The following is a 22,808-nucleotide window of genomic DNA, read 5'->3' as shown; positions in this document are numbered from 1 at the left end:
GCTGAGTGGCTTTTTAATGTTGCAGTTTTTATTTGCTATCAGGCTAACTTATGGAGTTCTGCATGAGTAAAAATAGACATGCTAAATACTTCTACTTGTAAAGCATACAGATGGTACAACTACCAATACTCAGCTTGAATCTTTTCATTTTATCATTGATGTAATTGAGGCACTGGGTTTTAAAATACTTTTTTTTTTTTTAGGCAGAAATGAGTAGTTTTCATTTTATTCGGATGGAGCATGTGTAATGCCCTCTATAGACCCTTCTGTTTGTGGTAGATGATAGCTGTCTATCTAAAAACTCTGAAATGTATTTCTTCATTTGTTTTTTATTGTCAGTTTATAATAAAATTCATATAACTACTTAATTTAAAATAGAAAATTTTGCCATCCTTTGGGAAGGAGTTACTCACACATGCAGGATCCCTAAAATGGCTGTGATTCAGGGGATCTAGAAGCCCCCTCTCTTAGTCAATGGAAAAAGGCAGATGCCTCTAAGAATTTGGCTTGTCTGAGTTAGAGGCTTCCTGAAGGTGAACACCTTTCCATCTTACTGTTTGGGTTTCTTTTATTAAATTAAAACATTAAATGATCTACTGCTGTTTTTATGTGAGTGGTGATTTTTATGTGAGTGGTGATTTGTTTTATAAAAATAGCTGGTTTATGTATGAGGAATATTTTAAGATTTGAATATTTTCACATGAGTCTGTGTTTTCATTTGAGTCTTCATTGACATCGAATATAGTGACCTTTCAGGACAAGCAAAAACATTGTATATTTTAAGTCTCTTTATACCAAAATAAAAAGACTTTAGAGATTTAATAGAAATGTCATTTTAATTCAGAGAGAAGAAAATTGTCATATAATTTCATATTTATAATGGCACGTTTTAATATCAGTATCTTAATTGCAGAAAGGCATGGAACAATTTTCTAATTGGCTTCCTTTTATTAAAGGAGGCTTCATTAGGTAAACACTGCTTTTGATTCCTTCTCTAAAAACAATGGTTTTTTTTTTTCATTAATACTGATAACCAGCAATGTGATGCTAAGACTTTTAGTCTATATTGCTTATTTAGTATTACTAGAAATACTCCACATTAAGGGTTGTTCTACGTTAAGAATTACTTATTCTGAATTGACAACTCAAGGAAGGAGCTAATGCATTTGTAGTGAGGATTTGTAAGGCAGACAGCAAGTTTATTTACAAAGGAGGGGAGGAGGAAGGACCAATGAGTTTGTTTCCCATCCCTGGCCATTTTTTTTTTTCATTTTTAATTTTTTTTTGGTGTAGCTTTTTGAAGGATTTCCAAGTTTATTAAAAGGAGCTTCCAGCAGTTTGGTGCTTTGACCAATTCCTAGAAGTGTACTTTCTTCTTGACCTTCTTTATCCTTGCATGGAGTTAGTAATAGACATTGATACCAAAAAACCTTCAGATTTCTCTTTATTTTAGAACTTTAATAGTGACCTGTGTGCTTGTACGTGTCATTTGCTTTTGGGAACTGTCTTGGTGGTTTCTTTTCGCTGGAAACACAATCACAAATTCCAAGTCTGTCTTCATACTTATGCATTACTTATCTTAATCCTCTGCCAAGCTACAAAGAAGTTGGAAAATATCTATTTATCTTCCTATCGCTTCAGTCTAGCAGGAAAGATTCTTTATGATCCAAAAGTAAATGATTAGAGGGAGACTCATAGTGTCAGAAATCCCACAGCTCCCATGTTGTTGCAGGTGGCTTTGGAAAGTCTGGAAAACTTGGTAGGTGGAGGGAGTGGAGTATCTAAGAGCTAATTAGTGAGGGCTGGGCTAACAAATGGAACAACAGAGGAAACTCATGGGGGAAAGGGGTAGCATTGGGACAGTCATCATTTTACTATGTGTATGGCTTACATTTCTTACTTCCCTTCTCCTCAAAAGGTTTGGGTTATATGCTTTTACTCCACTGTCGATAGATTTTTGTATCTGTCCTTTTTAATAAGAGTTTAGCCTGAACCCTGTTTTTTTTTTAATGCTAGTTTCTTTCTGCAAAGGAGGGAAGGGCAGGCTGCAGCAGGGAGTCATGTACATCTGACAGCTCTAGGCTGGAATTATTTTATTCCAGGTAGTAGGTGTTTGCATTTTCTCTGATAGTCTGTCTAGCTTTTCCTCATTTCAGAAATTGGTGTCTCTTCTGTTAAAAAATTTGGAGGGAATGTTTTTCTAATATACAATTTCTATGTTAAATATGCAAGTATGGTACCTAGCTGTGGAAGAGTCAGGAGTGTGCCCTTTTCTTAAGGAATTTGAATCCATGTATTTGAAACAATGCCTTAACTGCTAGGCAATAAGTGAATCTCACATTATGGTTCTCACTGGAGTCCGTCTTGTATTGGATAATTAATTAGATACTAGGGAAAAAAGTGAGAACTGCTTTTAATCCCAGTTGCGAGGATGCCAGTCTGCAAGGAGTCTGTCTGGGTTCTTAGGTTATTTCAGTGAGTTATTTGCATGCAGTGATGTCAACAGGAAAGTCTGATGGATATGGACCCCAAAATACACTGTAACGTTGTGGTTTTGATGCTCTTCTGGGACACTGGAGTAGAGGGCCTAAGTTTTCTTTGGCAGAGGAGTCGCTCGAGTGGGTGTACTGCATCCTGGAGAGATGTCCTTTTCACCAGTCTACTAAATAAAGACACCTTTTTTTGACCTCCTGGTTGAGTGATTTTTGGTCCTTCATTTCCAGTTTGGCAGGCATAACTCTAATGCTTATTGGTACGTGTCTTTAGCCAATACCTAAAGAATTCATCGTGGTTTTTTCCATCAAGTTCCTTTAACCTTTGTTTTTCTCACTCCAGTTCTTAGTTTCTCTGTTAAATTTCTGGGTTTTGTTACTTATACTGTGTAACTATTAAATTCTGTACAATTAAATGATGTCAGCTGCCTTCTCTTGCTCCTTTGGCAGAAGGGTAACCACTGTGAAATCATTTGGGGAAAGATACTAACACAAAAATCAGCTGAAAGTTGCTGAGAATGTTTTGTCACTATGAATTTTTAAGATTTGTATTGTGTGAAAAATAAGCGTAAACTTTAAAATACAGTTGCTGTGATGAAACGTGTTTGTTTATATCTTAAAATCCCTACAGGCTAGAAATATTCTGTGAGGGAAGAGGTGGTGTGGGAGAAGACAACAGTCAGCACTGGTTACAGTCTGAAGTCTTTGGTTCTTGCTTGGGCAAGGAAACATTTTTCGGATTGCTTAAATCATATGCCTGAATATATTCTATCTCGATTAAATTTTTTTGTCTCTCTCTGTGAGGGTTCTGAGTCACTGGCTTTTACATTTTTAAAATGAGCTGAGTTTTCCTAAAACTAGAGCTTCTGGTTTTGACTCAGTAACTTGTGGTAGTATCATAAGGTAATGATTCCTTGATTAAATATCAGTGTGCTAAATGTAGTATGTGTGTCCATGTTACCTGATGGAAAATGGGTCTCCCTTACTTATTAAAAAAAAAATCTGCATTGCCTTGAATAGGTCAGAACAAAGATTGCTCAAAGTATGGTTTCTAATCATAGAAATGGTTAAAATGCTTGAAGATATCTCGTCACTAATGTGCACAAATTGAGAAAGAGGGGGTATCGCATGCTACAAATGTAATTGATTTTAATACAGAAAATATATAACATCCCCAACCTCACACCTGCTGTAATTCATGTTCTTTTTTATTATTTATTTTGGGCAGATGTTAGCTTGCGTGTTTGTTGCAGTCAACCTCTGGCTGCACAAACCTTAAGGTTACCAAGACTCCTTTCTGTCCCATGGAAACAATGGGCTTCGTGTGTACTTTAAATGTGCCCTGATTGCAGAAATGTTTCCCAGGCTTTCCCCGTGGGTCAGGGCATGGTGTAAGGAGTGATGTTTACCTACCTTGCAGGAGGTCAAGATGTCCAAGCAGAACTATGTTCCAATATTCAGCACCATAGAAACTTTGTTATGACTCTCTGGTTTTGTGTGTAGCTTGTTGTACTTCTTACTTTATTGATAATTGTTTTTTTAATTATTTTTCTCCACAATTTGCAACCAAATTAAATTGTAGAATTAACTGGAACTAACAAAAACCATACTGTGTGGTACATCAGTGATGTAGTTCCAAAAAATGTCTCTTACAAGAACAAATGATGTGTTCATCAGAATAACTATAGCCAGGTAATGTTCCAGCAAAGGAATGCTTTTCTTGCATTAGAGATGGGTCTGTAGTTCTTTGTTTTCACCAGGAGTTTTGCCTCTTATGGAAAGAGAAAAAAACGTGTTGCAAGTTTTTTGCTACTCCTTCACCAGTGTTAAAACACAAGAATTCTTGGTAAATATCATCTGTACATGTGTGTTGAAAACCTTTGCAGAATTAGAAAATATTAAAAATTATACTTAAATAGCTGGAAAACAATATTTGTGTTCTTAATCCCAACTGGCAGAGCAAAAATTGGCAAAAAATGGCTTGATTGTAATCATTCTTTCCCATAAAGTGACAACTGGTGTGTTTCTGGCACAGGGTTGTGTCACTGCTTGGAAGATAACCAGATCTTGCGCAGTGAGTTTCCTGGCTGTAGGGTGCATGTTTTGCCTTTGGCTTTACAAGAATGGCTCTCCTCGGAGATCTCCTCTTAAGCCTCTCTGGATTTTGCATGGGACTGTTAATGGAGAGAGGAGCGGTCAGGGGGTTTCTTGCCCGTACTCTGTCCTTGTGAGCTAATGTAGTTGGGAAAGGTCCCTGTGCAACCTGCTGGTGAGAAGAGACACTGGGACCTTGTGGACAACCCGTGTGCACAGCAAGGTCTCCACTTGTTACCTGTGCTAGAGTAATGGCAAAGCGTTTGTAGTGTTAGATTTATGTCATTCAAAATAGTTATGAATATCAATGGGGGGAAAAAAACAACACTGCTTATTGTCTCTGTTATCAACAAATCTCCCTTTTCCCTACCAAAAAGCTGTAAGAAGCTATCACCAAATGTATGTTCTCTTTAAAGTAAAAAAACAGCCTCTAGGTGTTGTGTGTTAACACACATAGTAGGAAAAGTCTTAATGTATTGCAATTGGCATAAGTCATCCTGCAGATCTACTGGGGAAGAGAAATGGTTTCCTTAGTAATTATGATTTTTGACTTTCTTGTATGGTATCTGTCATCCCTTGAGGAGTGTTGTTGCCATTCATTGGGGTTTTCAGCTGAAGAATTGCCTTTTTTTGGCTGTTTCCAGGTGTGCACTGTCAATGAGGAATCAAAGCACTCTTCCAAGAGGTTCCAATGCAGTCACTTTTTTGACACTAAGATTCAGTGCTGTACAACTGTTTTTCTTCCTTACCTGTTTAGAATGCTAATTTGAAGTAGGGCTAGATACCTACACTACATGTTGTTTCACATTGTACTCCTTTGTTAGTTCTGGACTCAAGACAGATACGGTGGTGTAGACTGAATGTGAACAATAAATGTACTCTTACAAGCTAATTTTTAGATGGGTTTGTCGCTGGTTTTGAAGATGGCAGACTCTAATGCTGCTTTCCACACACAGAAAAATGTGAAGAGTAAATGGATTCAAAAAGTGCAACAAGTATTATGTGAACTAGAAGTGGCAATATCTTCTGTGCCATGAAGATACACCTTCACATTTGGTTCATCTAAGAAATCCGAGTAATGTAATGGAGCTGTGGGAGAGGATGGAAATTACTCAAAAAAGAAATGTTAAGCCAAAACTGAAATGCCAGTGAAGAGGGTTTTGCTCAGAAAAAAATAATTCAGAATTGAATTTCAAGGTTTATTTGCATAGCTTTGCTTTCATTGAAATAAAATGAAATGTTGCTTGTATTTACCTGTGTTTTCTTCTCTGTTCTCAAAGTCAGGAGTGTAGATTTTTGCCCAGCTCTTAAATTAGTGATGTTACTAATGTTCAAGTTTTAGATTTTTCACCTGAACAAACAAAATTGCTTTCAGCAAAGATAAGTAGTAAGGGTGCCTAAGGCTCATGTCTCGCTGCTTTTCTGTGATTCTCTAGTATTTTCCTGTGTGTGTGATATGGGGGGAAATTCTGTACCTTTCATTGATTATGAATAGCAGCTATTTGGCAGGTACGTTAATGCATGGAAGTATGAACTAATGTGCCTGGAACACTAATGTTTTAATAGGGCACAGTCTTATGGATGCCTAATTGAGATTAAGTATTTACCTATAGGCTTTAAGCATCTTAATTTTATATGTTTTTTTTTTAATCCTGGACTGTTACCAGCTATTCATTAGTGCCTATGACACAATGTCTCTATCTACTCACTTCATTGACATTCTTAAAAATATTGCTATTTTACTGTTTCTAAATGATCATCAGTGTGTGAATCCTACTCTGAGTATCTTCTGTGTAATATAGAAGTTGTTCTGCCCTTGGAGTTAACGCTCAATCCTGCTTTTCAATACATAGATGAGACTGTGGTATTGTTGATGTATCACATAGGTGCAGGTGTAACGAGTGAGAACAGGAGGAGATTGAATAACCTTTGATTCTCAGAAAATTGGACTATAGGCTTTAAGCATCTTAATTTTATATGTTTTTTTAAATCTCTTTAAGCATCTTAATTTTATATGTTTTTTTTTTAATCCTGGACTGTTACCAGCTATTCATTAGTGCCTATGACACAATGTCTCTATCTACTCACTTCATTGACATTCTTAAAAATATTGCCATTTTACTATTTCTAAATGATCATCAGTGTGTGAATCCTACTCTGAGTATCTTCTGTGTAATATAGAAGTTGTTCTGCCCTTGGAGTTAACGCTCAATCCTGCTTTTCAATACATAGATGAGACTGTGGTATTGTTGATGTATCACATAGGTGCAGGTGTAACGAGTGAGAACAGGAGGAGATTGATCCAAATTTCTGAGAATCAAAGGTTATTCAAACTAACATGGAAACCAAAACTGTGGAAGACTCAATAGTTAGCTCACTGGCTTTTGCTAGAGTTTGTGCCAGTGGTACTTTGGGCCAAAAGCAGTAGTTACTGGTTTTACTTGGAGTTACTTGGTTGCTTTGAGTTCTTACTGTGGTCACCTCTCCTTTTTGTGAAAGTGCTGTTTGTATTGTCCTAATCTTACCTGTCTTCACAAAATACTTGCAGTAAATATGAAAAAATGTTATTTACAATTGATTATCTCCATCACAGTATGTCTTGTTTATCTGTTTTGACAATTGTGCTGTTCTACCCAAGGGAAGGGGATTTGGTGTTTGGGTTGCCATGTAAAATGAGGTATTTACTTGGTTGCTTTGAGTTCTTACTGTGGTCATCTCTCCTTTTTGTGAGAAAAAGTGCTGTTTGTATTGCCTAATCTTACCTGTCTTCAGAAAATACTTGCAGTAAATATGAAAAAAATGTTATTTACAATTGATTATCTCCATCACAGTATGTCTTGTTTATCTGTTTTGACAATTGTGCTGTTCTACCCAAGGGAAGGGGATTTGGTGTTTGGGTTGCCATGTAAAATGAGGTATTTTCCAGGTTTGTCCAGAAAAATCTGTTGCTTTGAAATTTGAAGTCAGAGAGTCTGGGCCATGTAAAATGAGGTATTTTCCAGGTTTGTCCAGAAAAATCTGTTGCTGTGAAATTTGAAGTCAGAGGCTGAGCTTTGTCCATGTGTCTCATTGTAAGGAAGCAAGGAATCCACTTTCTGTGGCTAAGGCTTTCGGAAACTCAGAAGGCAGCTTTATGTTTTTCTCTGCCGAGGAGAGGAAAGGAGCCTTCAAGGTTTTTGCAAAGCTGGAAGCAGATCTCAATGTGTGCATCCTTGGATGTTTTGGGATTTCTTCTAATCCTGTGACTTTCTCTTACTGGAAAGTGAAGGCTCTATATCCATGCTCAGTACTTAGACTGTAATTTCTTTGTTTCCTGGTAACTTATTGTTCAAGTTCAAAACTTTAATATTAGACATCTGGCTAATTAATCTTCAAATGCATATGTTGGCTTAGATGTTCACCTTCAAAATAACCATGGAAGGCTGAAAGGTAGTTTCTGAGAACTACAAAAATAACATTTTAATAACTGTTAACAACCTCAAAGCCACTTTTATTATACACAAAATAAATTTTAGGAGTAAATCCATGTCCTATCCATACTACCTTTTACCTTGAAATTTGGTGTTTGAGAGCCTTTATGAGTTGGACTTCATCTACCCACTTGAACCTTAAGGGGGATTTTGTGAAGGTCACTTTTTTGTCTGTTTTTCCTTTGTGCCACCATAGCTGTTTTGCAGAGGACTGGTGGTGGAGAGGAATTGGTGTGGTAGAAGAGATCAATGCTCATGGTTAGGATGCCTGAGGTCCTTAGTCATGGTTGGATGCAGTGGTTATGTAGGGAAGCCTTATTTTCAGGGTAAATGTCATGTAAAGATTACCTCCTTGTGATAAGCAGTGAGGGAAGAGATGATAAAAGTAGCCAATAAAGTAAAAGAACCTTTCTGCTTTTAGCTGTCAAGTAGACTTTTCATTGGAATATTCCCAAATTGGGGTGAGTGTGTGAGAAACGAGGTTGGGTTTGGTTGTGGAGCAGTATACTGGCAAATTAAGAAAAGTAAAAAGAAAAGTGTTATGTGAACAGCGATCTAATGGTCCCTTCATGGCAAGGATGTCTGAAGAAAGTGTCCTGATAACTCTGCTTAAAATTAGTAAAGTTAGAGTTAAAAATGACGGTAAAAAAAAACAATAAACCAATAACTTGTGTATTATTTGGTGTATTTACATTTGTAAATATAACACTCCAGTATTAGTGTGTTGTTACATTTCTAGACTCAGGAGCAAGCGCTGTGATGTATAATATAACCTTGCAGGGCTGTGATTTGTCTGTTGTGAGCGAGAGGTTCCTTGGGGGGCTGTGATTTGTCTGTTGTGAGCGAGAGGTGCGTGTTCCTTCGGGCGCAGGCAGGGCTGGGAGGTTTGGATGCGGCTGCAGCAGCAGAGGGTGGGCAGGGGAAGGGCCAGCAGTAACCCCCGCCGTACGCTTGAGGGCTCTGAAGACTGTGGGGAACGGGGCAAGGAGCCGTTGCAGTTGAAGAATGTATTTTAACTAAATTGGTGCATCATACCTGCGCGGGGTTTAATGCTCGCGGGGCCATTTGGCCATTTGCCATAATTGGCTTTCCATTCCCTTGATTGGAATCATAGATAAAAATTTGCTAATCCACTTTCTTCGCTGAAAGTATTAGAAAAGTAATCCATCTTTTAAAAATGCTCGAACAAAATCATATGGTATAAAGAATACTTTATGGAATAATGAGATTAATGAGAACTGTAAGGCATATGCAATTTAAAACATTTTTCTGTGGTTTTAAGGGGGAAAAATGCAATCTGGGCACTATAAAGCCATAAGTACTTCCTTTTTTATGTGCTGCCTTTTAAATGTGCATTACATGTTATGCTTTTGTCCACATGTTAAAATGTGAGTATATATTTAGGTACAAGGAACTGCTATTTATTTTTATTTTTATTATGTTTGAAAATGTCTGACTCTGAATTCTTGGCTCTGTTCTTTCCTCCCTTTCCCCTCTTCTGCCCACAGGGCATCAGAGCACGAATTTTGGAAACCCTTGTAATGCTTATTCTTCTTGCACTGCTTATCCTTGGCATTGTATGGGTGGCTTCAGCACTCATAGACAATGATGCTGCCAGTATGGAGTCTCTGTATGGTATGAAATTCAAAAAAACACTAGTTTATTTTTTATTATGGAAATAGGAGTCTCTGTATGGTATGAAATTCAAAAAACCACCACACATTTATTTTTGATTATGGAAATGGATGCTTTCAATTAAATGTCTTTCTAGTAAATGCTATGTGAGTATTGCACAGGTTGTGAAGAAGCTGTACTAGTTTAGTCAATGCTATTTTTTCCATTAAATCTATTTTCACCATGTTGAGAAGTTCCATGCTCATGTGGACATGATATAGGTTAAAAACAAGTGACATAAGTGGAGTGGAAGTAAAAGCTGAAGAGATTTTTCAAGCTAAAGTACTTGGGGATTTAGCTGCCTGCAAATTTATTAACTGAGTAGTTCTTAATTTATTCTTGAAAACACAATTGTTCAATGCTGAACAATTCCGGAAAAAAGCTAATTCAGTTGTGTTTGTGACATAAGCAGCCTATTTGTAATAAGCTGAGGCTGTGCTCAATACTTTCTTTACAGACCTCTGGGAATTCTACCTCCCGTATTTATATTCCTGTATATCACTGATGGGATGCTTGTTACTTCTGTGTAAGTATCTTCCTTACTATTCCAAAAGATGAATTTGTTTATGCATTTTTTTTAAAGATTTAAGGAAACTTTTTCATTGTGAAAATTAAGATCGTGAAATCTAAGAGTGTGAAATTTTTTTCATTAAGTTTAAATTTAGGTGTCAAGTTGTTAGTTTTGAACAAATGATACCTTATGTTTTCAAGTTTTGAGAAACTTCACACCTCACCCAAAATAGTTTCAGCTTTTAAATTTTCAAAGCAGGTATTTGAAAAATTGGGACTCCGTTCTGCAAGGAGAATCACAAATTTTAAATGAAATGTATGCAGGAGGTCAGTAGAATGGAGAGAGAGTTATTTTGGAACCCTTAGTTTGTCCTATATTGAATACATGATCCTTCTTCCTTTTTTTAATTGAAAATCTCCTGTATAGACAGAAGCTGGAACACAGTGCAATTAGCTTTCATAATCACCAAACTGGTATCTGGAGGTCAGTTATATGATTGTTTATAAAACAAATGCAGTGAAAACCCCAACCTTATACCTGCTGGTCCCAGCCAGAGATCAGTCATCTGTGTTTAGGGGAATAAGAAAGATGATAAGAAGGCTCCAAATCCCACTTAAAATTGCAGCCTCTCCCCCCTCTAATAACTTCTAGAAAATTGCTGAAAAGGGGGCAGAACATCTCCCTTTCTAGCTGATCATGTTTTCACCTTTCTCCGGGGTTTATAGCTTACAGCTAACCTGGGGCTGTCGCTGTGGAGAAGGGCTGGGGAATGGTAGATTAAACCAAAACTAAGCGGGTCTGCCAACAAAAGGTGCTGCCCACGGAGACCTCGGTGTCTCCTTAGGTTCTCTGTGTGTGGAGATTCTTCAGTCCACTGCAACGGAGGCTGGGGGGGAAGAACAAACCCAAGGGGTTCTGAGTGTCTGATGTAGGCTGTTCAAGAGTGTGTTTCACACCAGTTGCTGCATGTTTTAATGGGGAAATCAGTTCACAGATTTCCTACATCTGTCTCTGTCAGCAGAGCAGAACACACGGAGTGTGCTCTGGGGCTGTTGTAAACCAGTTCACCAACCTAATGGGGATGAAATGCCAATTTTTGGAAGAATTATTTGTAATTTATACAGGCAAATCACTGAAGTTATTTAAGGCCCTCCAGGCTGTAATATCTGTGTAGCTGAAAGGGCAGCGTACTGCATGTGGGGAAGTGGTAGAAGTTGGGGTAGTTTCGTTAGATCTTCAGCTCACCTAATTGCTGACACAGTGTAAGAGTAACCCTTGTTGCAGTGGGGATTTGGAGCATCGCTTTCTTTCCCTCTTCTCCTTTTCCTGCAGGCTTCCTCTGCAGCAGAGGAAAGCTAGCTGAGGTTAGGCTTTTTGGAATCTCTTGTATTTTTCCTGTAATACATAGTAGTCATAGTGAAACACTAGTTAATAAAAAGAAATCTAATCCTCACTATAGAAATCTTGTGAGTTTCTCCCTTTTTGGCAACACTATTATAATGAAAACTATAAATGTATATCCTCATCCATGCTGTAACAAATTCCCTGGTTCATCTTCTACATACTTTGGTATTTGAAGGCTGTTGTCTCTAAACTGTTGATTTTTACTAGTGATTTTCTATTAGCATGGTTTGAGCCTTTCTCCTAAGAAGTATATATGCACCACACCTGCAAACCACCACAGGCTACAATCAAAAAGGGCCAGTTGTTATTTCTTAGAAAAGTAGCTGAGCCTACTGTCAACTGAAGTTGCAGTGTAACTACGAAAGCAAAGCGACTTCATCTCCTGCCCTGTGCTAATAGATGAAATGGCCCTGAGATGTTCTCCAGTGCTGTGTTGTTCCATCCATGCTGCTGCAGTTTGCAGAAGGGGGGCTTTGTAGGTATTGCCTCTTGATAATGGTTCCTGGACTGCTTGAACTCCAGATCTGCACCTGGGAATTGTTTGGGAAAGCGCTGACTGGCCCAGGGCGAATGGTGCCAGGGAGAGTTCTGGCAATTCCCTGGTGTAGACAATCGAGTCTTCACGCCAGGAATGTATCCTGGCACTGCTGAATTTACTAGTGTAGACATAGCCTCTGGTTCCTCATGCTTTGAATAAATAATTACTTGAGCAGGTTTAAGATATCTGATTATATGGTGTTCCTTGTTGACAAAAAAAAAAAATTAGCAGTTATGCTCTTGGAGGGGAGAGGTGCTTGACATTGTTCAAAATTCGTATGATAGGGATGTGTTTTAAAGTTTGTGTTGGGATTTGAAGCTCTTGCAGTTCTCTTCAAAACCATGCTTGGTTATATGTGGAATAGCACATTGAACATCCAAATAAAAATCAATCTTTGACTTAAAAATGACTATTTTGCATAATCTTTCTTCCTCTGCAGTGTGCACGCCAGTGGGACTTTCACGGATGTTTACAGTAATGGGTCAGTTACTGGTGAAGCCAACAGTAAGTGTTACACAATTCTGTCCTCGTGTGCTATCTGTTAGAAGGTAGAATGGCATTAGGGTACTTTCTTTTAGAGTGCTTGCACTTCTACATAGTTCTCTCATCAGAGTTTCTATAGTCAATATTTGTGTAGTCGTTCAAAATTTTTCTTATGGCATAAAAGCCTTTTTTCCACAGAAAAAGCTTTTTTAATAGTATAGACTTCCTCTGATTTTTTCCAATTTATGTCACTGCTATTAACATGAATATTTATTGCCAGTATGTCTGTTTTGTGAATACCTGGAACCATGGGCTTGTTGAATAGTGGAGCAGAGGGCATGAGACTGACTAAGGCTGGATAACAAGAAGGGTCCATGGGGGTGCACGGGGATGGGCGACGTGTAGGTGGTTGGTGTGTGTAAGAGCTGCTTATCCACAGACACTCTGCTGTCCTTGTACTGATGCTGTGAGGGAAGGACAAGTTTGTACAGGTGCTCCAGTGACTCTGCTGTTGTGTTTCCTAAAATTTCCTAAAATTTGGTCTTCCATTCCTGATAATGCAAAGAAAATATATATCTTTTGCTACCTGTAAGCTTTATACTCAAAGCACCTGAAAGGGTGTTAGACAGGCTTCTTTTATTTGGTTTCAGCTTTCAATAGCACTTTATATTTGTTTGAAATAGTGCCTTATATGAAAAGTCACTTTTTAATATACTTTTTCAAAATCTGCACTCATTTTTGTTTAAATCAAATTGAGTGTGATGGTTGATGTGATTTGAATAGGTCAGGTGTACTGTCCCTTTCCCTGTTCCCTAAGTCTCTTTAGATTGAAACAATGTAAGAGCTTTAACCTGAAATGAAAATTTAAGAGCAAGTTTGCTTACAGTAAAGAAATAGGTCTGTAACAGAGTGGAATAATCTTTTGTGGAGTTCTTACTTGTATCAGTATTGTGAAGTTGTAGGCTATATATTTAAAACACAGGTTGCTAGAACAAATTGAACCTGACTAGATCAGTGCAGCCAGAAAAACAAGTGACTCTGATACTCAGTCAATTCCTGTTTGTTTCCAAATACAGATCCTTGAAGATCTAGATGAGCAGATGTACATCATCACTTTAGAGGAAGAAGCAATTCAGAGGAGGCTTAATGGTACGTTTGTTCTCATCCTGCTTCAAATGCAGTATTTGGAGTAGAGTGACTCTGGTCAGGAGTATTGAGCTCACTGTTACATAGCTTCTTCTCTCAAAATACAAAATTTCAACTATGTAACAGGCATTATAGACTTATATTTCATTACTCGCTGTTCAACATTGGTTTGTGTGTGTGTGGTTGCTTTGGCTTTGTTTCTAGCACGTTCATCAGCTCTAATGGGTGAATATACTGAGACTGAGACACCGATTCAGTAGTTGACCAGGCCCACCACTCTTACTGCAAAATAGTTTGGATTGGCTAAATGACTGTATTTTAGCCTTGTCTGAAGAACAATGATTTGCAAGAGGAGCTGTTCGGTGAATTTAATAACTTAAATAATTCTATTAATGGATAATTATACAAATTTTTTAGACTTCTTGTATTTAGTATTAGAATTTTGCACTTTTTGATAAGGAATTTCTGTTTTGAAGTATTTCAAAACCAGTATGAAGCCTTGGATTTCTAGAGAGAGTATTGCAGCGTGGCAGGAACCAGTTTTGGCAAAATGTATAGATTCTATAAACCTGGAAATCCTGTTGTACAAATTATCTTCTGAATTGCTTTTGACTGCATGGATAAGCCATCCATCCACAATTTGTACAACTCCTTCAGGCTGGAAAACTAAAGGATATTCATGTCATGACACATACATTGTTGTGTTGTCATGACTTATTTTAGCCTTGATTTTCTTAATTTCCTGCCTTTCTGTCTTACGTGACAGAAGACTGAAGAGTATCTCAATCTTTTCTTCTTTCAAGTCTCAGTAAGTCTCCTTTCGAAGTTGCTTCGTCAGGGAAAGTACCTTTGATAACAGTAGATCATGGAGGTCATCTTTCTTCCAGCATTTAAAATTGTTGGTAGTGACATTTTTGGGGTAAAGTCATACAGGGTTTCTGTTTAAGAGTAATGTTCACCTTTGCTCTTTTGGAAGCTTAGGTTTTTATACCGACGTGTATTTATATATGCAGTCACATACAGACATGCAAAAAGGTGCACGCAGCGAGTGTCTTTGAAGCTGTGAGGGGGTTTCTAATTGTTGTGTGTGTTTGATGTCAGGTAGCAACTGTAAAATATTTGTTACTGAATACTTTATGTTGTCATGGGGATTGTGCTTGTGTACGAGAAAAGCAATACAGAAAAGTGACCCAGTGGTTGTGCAGGTATCTGTGAGAAGTAGCACAGAGAGGTTCCTGCTATGCAGGTGGAGAATGTGATTATTTAGTTGATGGTTGTTGTTTCTCTAGATAAGTCCATGCAGCAGTTGTTTATATTGCAATTTAGTAATACCACTTGTGAGATGGACCTAGTCTGTAGGCATCTACTCATGGGATCTGGGTTTAGGCCGTGTGCAGGTGGCTCCCCTAACCAGTAGCTGAAACACTGCATTCTCTTGAATACAATTGGTTTATATTCAATGTAAAGGGGAAGTGCAACCCACACGTGGGGCTCAAATGTCCTTTGACAGGAAAGGGGACTGCATTCTTCTGTTTCGTGTGCTGAAGGAATGGTATTGACACCACCATTCGAAGGAATGCTTGAAAACCCATAGTTGGTGTACAGAGAAAATTAATGGACTTAAGCAGAAAAGTAAATATCCAAACTGGAGTATAGCATGTAGGTGGAAGGCAGAATGTTACATGCACGAGAAGATACTCTGCAAGATTTTTGTGGGTAATTATTTAAGTAATTTTAAGTACGGTTCTCATGTGGCAAGTGTGGAAAGTTTCATCTTCTCTGCCACAAGCCTTTCTAATACATACAGATTATGCCAGAAAAATAGATGTGATTTTTGCCAGAACTATGAAGGCTCACGTTTACCATGTTTATTGCATTTTTTAAAAACGTGTACAAATGGAGGTGTGGTGCTAATATTACATCAGTAAATGTAGTGCTTGGTGGTAGAGGCTGTCACCAGTGACCTTGGTAAGTATTTTCCTTGCTGTATTGGAGCAGATGCATTAGGCTGCACACATCCCACACCACTGCTGTCGTGACTCTTCCACAGTTGTGGCAGTGGAAATATGTGTGCTTAAGTAACCCTGCTGGACAGTTTAGCAGTAAAGTGTTCTAAAATACATACTCCATTTATATGTATAACCAAATAATTGAATTTTTTATTAAAAGTTAAGAGGACCAGAGCATAGACTTCAGTGATACTTGACTGTCAGTGCTGGTTTTTCTTTTTCCTTGGTGGAATAATAGCTATGACACTCCTAGCACTGCTTTGCCCTGTCCTAATTAATGTTTCTAAGACAATGCTTGGACACAGGAAGGGTGTAGCATGAATTGCTGTTCCCACTGAATGGTAAAGCCTGTTTTCAGACAAAAAAAGTTTAGCTGTGTGAGCTGGTGCCCTTCCTGATCCGTACACGTGTAGCTGTTGTGGCGGTGATGCGACCGGTAGTATTTTGTAAAGCTCTTCATATTTGAAAATAAATATGCAGTTTCACTGTTCGATCTTCTCTGCGGAAACTAATTTTCTTCCTTCTCAGATGTCTGCAGTGCATAACTGAACATGGGAGGAGGAGGGAGGGGAAAGTTTGATCGTGTTATCTACCCTAGTATTTTTATCTATTGAAGAGATACTGGGCTTTGGGAAAATGTTTGTTTCCAGTGTATTATATTTCAGTACCCACATCACTCCTACAGTCGAAGAATAAAGCTGGGACTTTTTTATATTAAAAGAAAAAAGTTGCCTTCAGCTATTAGTTTTCCTGAATCCAAAGAGACGGGTGGGGTAGGATCAAAAATACTTACTTGATCAAAGTTATTGGCTCTGAAGGTATCCTTACCTATGTAAGAAAGATGAAAGGTGTTGTTTTTATTGCACGCTAGTAACAGTGTAATTTTGAACTAATTGGTGTTGAACTGCCAATCACCTAGGGGGAATGCAAATAGATACTCTTACAATTTCCTTTGAGGTACTGAAATCTTATGTCGGGGCTGGAAGAAAAACAGAATAATACCGTTAAATTGACCTTAAATGAGCTGCTTTGTGGCTTTCTTGGAGAATCCCTTCTAACTTTTCATTGCTAGTCCAAACAAGTCTTGTCTACCAATTTGATTTATTGGCTAGACAGCGCTGACATTGAACTTTGTGCGTGTTTGAAATAAAGCTAATGTTATAGAGCTTTTAAGAATTTAGCTGCATCCTTTTCAAATACTCTTTTGACTGATCTGAAACTCTGCCTTCCCCTCTCGTAAAATATCCTTTTGCACAGCAACCTGTTGTTTGCTACTATTTTTAAGGAGGAACTAGAACAGCACTTAAATAGGATTCAGAATGTCTGCTGAAGGGTCTTTTTGGGACCTAATGTGATCGTGCTGACTTTTTTGGAATGACTCCCGTGAATATCAGTGTTTTGAGTTCTGGATTTTTACGTTGAGGGGAGGAAACAACATATATCTTGAGACCCCTAAGTCAATTATGGAGAAGAAGAAAATGTCAGATGCTGACTTGCCTTTTCTTGCTTTATCAACTCCTTCCACTAAAGTTCTTGAGAACTGTTCCGCTGAGCTCTGTAGCTGGCCTTTTTCTTAACTCATAGTTATTTCCTTTATGGAATGACTAATTGTTTTAAACTTTTTTTTTTTTGCAGAGAATGCATCAGCCCAAACGCTTGTTTTTATAATGCTGATGAGATTTGTCTTTTAAAAAAACCACCCAACTTTTTCTAACCCCCCTCATATTTTGATTACTTATTTAAAAAACACTGAGAAATTAAACTGGCATTTATATTGCCGGCACTTCAAGTGAACAGAAATTGTTACAAAACAGCATTTGTAGGTCTTACTGGTTAGTCCTGGGATTTGAGATATTTATGTATTTGAAGCCAATGTAAATATTACCATATACACATTATATCACTGATACCAAAGATAACCCCCTGTGCTATGCCTGAACATTTATGTGTTATATGCAAAAATACATGATGTAAAAGAAGCAGGTAATTAAACACTTTAAATTTAAATTTTTTGAAACAGCTGGATGCCTCATTGATAATTTGACTGCCTTGAACAAATCAGTATTAATATTTTAAAATAAAGAGAGTAAAGGTTTTTAAAAAAAAAAAGTCCAAGAAATGCTCTTGTATATCTTGGTTTTTAGGTTTTAGGACCTCACTGTGCTGCCTGGATGGGATGAGAAATTTACCTTCTTATCTTGTACTGAGATTGCTGGATGGAGGAGCAGGGAGCAGAAAACAAGGAAATGATGAGCCTGGAACTACAGAGTGGTGTTAGTGCCAGCAGCATAAGTGCTATTTAGTTTTTGTAGGCAAATGATCAAGATATGAGATAAAAGCCTGGACATGACTATTAATCTCATAGAAATTTATTAGAGAGTGTTTAAAAAAAGGTGTCTGGAAGATGGTGATGTTACAGGTTAACCTGCAATGAAAGGTGAGGCCAAGGGCAAGGAATGGCCAACAGGTGAAGAGTGTCAATATGAATCAAGAAAGAAGATAAGAGAGGACTTAGGGTTTATTAAGACCTTGAACTGTCACTGCCACAAAGTGTTTTCTCAGTGAGATTGACCTGGAGTAGGCAGGGAAAATGTGAGGTGAGATTATTTGTAAATGAAAGGGATGAAAGTGGGGCAAGGGTGAGAGCAGGGAGTGTTTCTGACTTATCCTGGGAAACGTGTTCCCAGATTGTGATGGCAAAGAGCAAGAGCTAAGGTAGAATAATGAGATTGGAACTGAAATAGCAGATCTCTCGTTGGCATTTCAGAGCTGTACCACTGTATCATTGCTTGAACATTGTGCAGTGTCTTTGAGGGAACTGGAATCAAGAAGAGCAACCAGAGTGTGTTTGCGCTGGAGAAGATGGGGGCTTGGAAGAGGACAGGAGGTTGAAGAGACAAGGACGCAGGGGGAGAGCGGGCTGGGTTCCCTAGAGCAGGGGTGGGAGGAAGAGTTGCTGAGCAACTTTTAGGGCAGAAAATTAGCAAGGGAGAGAAGAATTAATTTTACAGTTGTCAGTTTTGAGCTGGTGTAGAGGAGAGAGTTTGAGGAGCTGCGCAACAGTGACATGCATGTGCTGGGAGCTGTGAAAATGGGAAGAATAGGGTCTCGTGGGTGATTGTGAGGAAGATCTGAGTGTGGGTGTCAGAAGGAGCTCTGCGGACAGAGCGAAGTGATTGGCAGACTGGTTCCCTAGAGCAGGGGTGGGAGGAAGAGTTGCTGAGCAACTTTTAGGGCAGAAAATTAGCAAGGGAGAGAAGAATTAATTTTACAGTTGTCAGTTTTGAGCTGGTGTAGAGGAGAGAGTTTGAGGAGCTGCGCAACAGTGACATGCATGTGCTGGGAGCTGTGAAAATGGGAAGAATAGGGTCTCGTGGGTGATTGTGAGGAAGATCTGAGTGTAGGTGTCAGAAGGAGCTCTGCGGACAGAGCGAAGTGATTGGCAGAGGGCGAAGTGATACAGGCAGAGGGTTTGTCAACAGTGTGGAAACTGAGTTTGCTGAGTAAAAAGGACTGGGGAAGGGGAGGGAGAGGCAGCAGCTGAAACTGGAAATCCAGCCACCAGCTTGCTTAGTTTGGAGGCCAAGGTCTGCTTTGTCTTCAAGTTGCTGAATAATAATGCCCTTGAAGGGCATCCAGAGATTTTAGATATACGAAATACAGAGATATAAGAATGAGGCATTTAAGCTGCCGCACTGTACCTGGTTTTTGGGCCTGTGCCACAGTTCAGCAGTAGGTGTTCTCTTACTTCTTGCAGTAGCTGGTCAACAGAACAGGCAGGGATTGTAGAAGGTCACACCATGAAACCTCTGTGTCGGACTTCTCTGGTTAGACAGAACTAGAGGGTTCTTGACTAAGCCTCTTCTTGAAAAGTAGTTGAAGAGTCTCAAAAACACACCTGGAGTTTAAAGCCACAAGTGTTAATGTGATGCTTCCTAAATCTGAATTGTCCCAGTGTGTCATCCAGTCCTGTAGTTGGTCTCATTCAAAATAAAATACTGTTTTCTCTTTTTAAAAGGTGTATCTTCCATGGTGGAACAGCAGGCAGTAGAGTTAGAACGGGAGCTTGAAAAAGTGAAAAGCAAGAAAACAAATCTAGGTAATAAATTATTTTTTTTTTCTACTGTTTGATGTGGGTTGCAGTTTAATAAATGACCTTAAGATGCCGTGTTTAGCTTGTAGCAGTCACTTGATTGATTCCAGTTTGTTCTTAACCAAATGTGTGCATTTGCAGTCCTTTCAAATTGTCATAGTTTCTACAGATTCATCACAAGGAATCACGTCTCTAACAAACAAATTTAAGTAGGGAGTCTGGTTTGGAGCTTATTTTTAACATAATTTTAGAGCAAGTGTAAAAGCAGCTTACTTGCATGGAGCTTTTCATATATAATGAAAATATATAAGCACAGGCTTTTCATATATAATGATATGCTTACAATTATTTGGGATAATCTAAGGTGTTACTTTCATCTCTGTTTCTGAATTATTTCTATAGAAGTCAAATTGTGTTTAAGAACAGTAAAATAATTCTTAGCAGCTTTGTGTCTTTTAAAACTGGAAAGTGATACTTTCGGTAATGGCAGGCACTCAGGAGGACTCTTCCTACTTATTCGCAGGCTTGCAGGATTCTTCGTTTATCACCCTGTTATGTGCAAAACTAAGACTGTGGTGAAAAACAGTTGTTGAGTTTTCATTTTAGACACACTAGTGATGTCCAGTGTGTTGGTCTTGCCTTTCTTGCCTTATAAGAAGAAAATACTGTTTAAAGTTGAAATTCCCTCCTGTTCCTTTAGGTCATACTAAAATATTCATGTAAACAGCGTATTTTTAAATTCAGTTTTAAACTTCACAGAACTTCTGTGAAGGGGAAAGAACATGTTATGGTGTGAAACATACCTGTAAACAAGAGAGAAAAATCTACTTCTGTGTTTCTCCCCAGCCTTTCTCTTAAGAGGCTTCATGGCTTTGGAATAGCTTTGTACAGCTCTGCAGGGTGGATATTTTTATGAACTGGTTGGTGTTGGTCCAAGATAAGATTGGTTGTTACCTGTAGTTATAAGGAGCTTATAGATACCTGAATGATTTTTATTTGTTTTATTTTAAGATGATGTATGGTACTAAGCTTCTGTTTTTCTATTCTGAACAGAACGGCGGAAAAAAGCTTCTGCTTGGGAAAGGAATTTAGTCTATCCAGCTGTTATGATATTGCTACTGATCGAGACAGTAAGAATTTGTGCCTTCCCCTTCTCCCCTCCCCAGCAAAGAGTATGAATTCTTTGGTTATTTTTTGGTCATTTGAGTTTCAATATTTTTGAGTGATGTCTTTAAACAATAAACTTCATATTCCTTTCGTAACCATTTTAAAAGAACATTATGAAATCTGGTGAAGATAAATGTATACATTTTTTAAAACATGGAATAATTCTAAATAACAAGGCTGTTTTCTACTTCTTTATAGTCCATCTCAGTCCTCTTAGTTGCTCTCAACATTCTTTACCTGTTGGTTGATGAGACTGCAATGCCAAAGGGATCTGGGGTAAAGTAAACCTCTCTTATGATTTTTATAACTCTAGAAATGTTTTGGAGCCCTTACAAAAGTGCAAGTGAGAACTTCTGCTTTAAGAACATTGAAATTAATGAGCCTCAGCCTTCTAGGTTTTGGTCTTGTGCAGACATAAAGATTTATTATATGTCATGTAATAGTAAGTTCTCAATAAAACTAGTCCAGAACCTTTATGAAGATGCAGTGATTCAGTAAAGTCAGTCAGTTGTCTGGAATTTGCATTTTGCTGATGTCTCCTACTTTTACGTGGTCTAGAAATGTTCGATTCAAGCAACTATGTTAAAAAGCACTATGAAAAGCCTGTCTTCTTACTGTGTTCCTCTTACAAAACATGACAATTTTTCCTCCTTTATGATAAAAATGCTTCAAGAAAGTAAAGAACAGCAGAGTAGTAGTGTCTTTAATTGTGAGGGGTTTTTTCATTAACTTGTTAATGCTTCCTCCTGCGTAGAGGTGTGTATGAGCTCGCAGAGCTCGGAGAGGTTTGGGTGGTGATGGCTGCTCTGCCTGTGGTATTGCAAACAACTAGAAGTGTTTTCCTTTGAGACCTCTTACTTTAGTTCCCCACTAAGGGAGTCTGTATAAAACGCAGCGTGGTGTGCATGGAACAGGAGTGGTGATACCTTCTGTCTCAGCAGCGCCTGGTCTCAGGTTTGGAAGCTGCTGGTGCGACTGTGTAGGGTCGGGGGGACTCATGGGTTAGACCATCAGATGCCCCTTAAATACTGAACTGAGAAGAGGCTGTATTTCATGTAAGATGTTAGGTTTTTTTGGTCCTGGTAGAACTTAACTTTATGAACAATTGCATATATCTTATTAAATGACGCAAAGTGTTTTTCCTCCTTGTAGGGGCCTGGAATAGGAAATGCCTCCCTCTCCACCTTTGGTTTTGTGGGAGCAGCACTTGAAATCATCTTGATTTTGTATCCTTTCTTGAAGAATTCTGTCTGTTAACAAGTATTCTGTCCAGTTTTCTGGGACACTGGTAATTTACTAAGACGCTTGCCCGCAAAGAAGAAAGAGATAGGTCAGTCTTTCTCAAGCACTCGGAGTGTTTTTGTTTTGTTTCTTTGGTTCTTAAGACTTTTAGGACGCTGCTGAGAACTTGAGTGAAACTTGCATTCCTCGGAGGTTCCTTTTTCCTTGATTCTCACAGCTATCTCATGGTGTCCTCTGTCGTCGGCTTCTACAGTCTTCGGTTTTTTGAGAATTTCACTCCCAGGAAGGATGACACAACTATGACAAAGGTGAGGTGAAGGCTGTGACGGTGATGGCCCCCTCCTCTCTTTCTTGCCACCCAAGACAAACCGACTCCTTTAGTTAGTAATTGCCCTGAATGGCTCATTTGCAGTGATCAGTATTTGTTTGTAAGCTGCGTAAACACAAACTGGAAGATTTTCAAAATGCTGAATGAGTGGGAAAAA

At 38.4% G+C, this 22,808-nt stretch overlaps 1 protein-coding gene across 2 annotated transcripts in view; it reads left to right on the top strand.

Annotated features, from left to right (window-relative positions):
• LMBR1 (limb development membrane protein 1) overlaps nucleotides 1-22,808 on the top strand; it is a 71,078-nt gene that overhangs the window by 36,005 nt on the left and 12,265 nt on the right. For both annotated transcript variants that reach the window (XM_014945012.1, XM_014945013.1), the window contains 9 exons: nucleotides 9,565-9,691; nucleotides 10,188-10,256; nucleotides 12,623-12,687; nucleotides 13,743-13,815; nucleotides 19,840-19,920; nucleotides 20,968-21,044; nucleotides 21,280-21,357; nucleotides 22,234-22,307; nucleotides 22,541-22,631. In XM_014945012.1, coding sequence (XP_014800498.1) covers nucleotides 9,565-9,691; nucleotides 10,188-10,256; nucleotides 12,623-12,687; nucleotides 13,743-13,815; nucleotides 19,840-19,920; nucleotides 20,968-21,044; nucleotides 21,280-21,357; nucleotides 22,234-22,307; nucleotides 22,541-22,631 — 735 coding nt within the window. The remainder of the gene's footprint in view (nucleotides 1-9,564; nucleotides 9,692-10,187; nucleotides 10,257-12,622; nucleotides 12,688-13,742; nucleotides 13,816-19,839; nucleotides 19,921-20,967; nucleotides 21,045-21,279; nucleotides 21,358-22,233; nucleotides 22,308-22,540; nucleotides 22,632-22,808) is intronic.

Source organism: Calidris pugnax, unplaced genomic scaffold, assembly GCF_001431845.1.
Source record: "Calidris pugnax isolate Ruff unplaced genomic scaffold, ASM143184v1 scaffold54, whole genome shotgun sequence".
NCBI classification, from domain to species: domain Eukaryota; kingdom Metazoa; phylum Chordata; class Aves; order Charadriiformes; family Scolopacidae; genus Calidris; species Calidris pugnax.
Note: the sequence above shows the minus strand (reverse complement) of the source record. Positions and strands in the feature narration are given on the sequence as shown.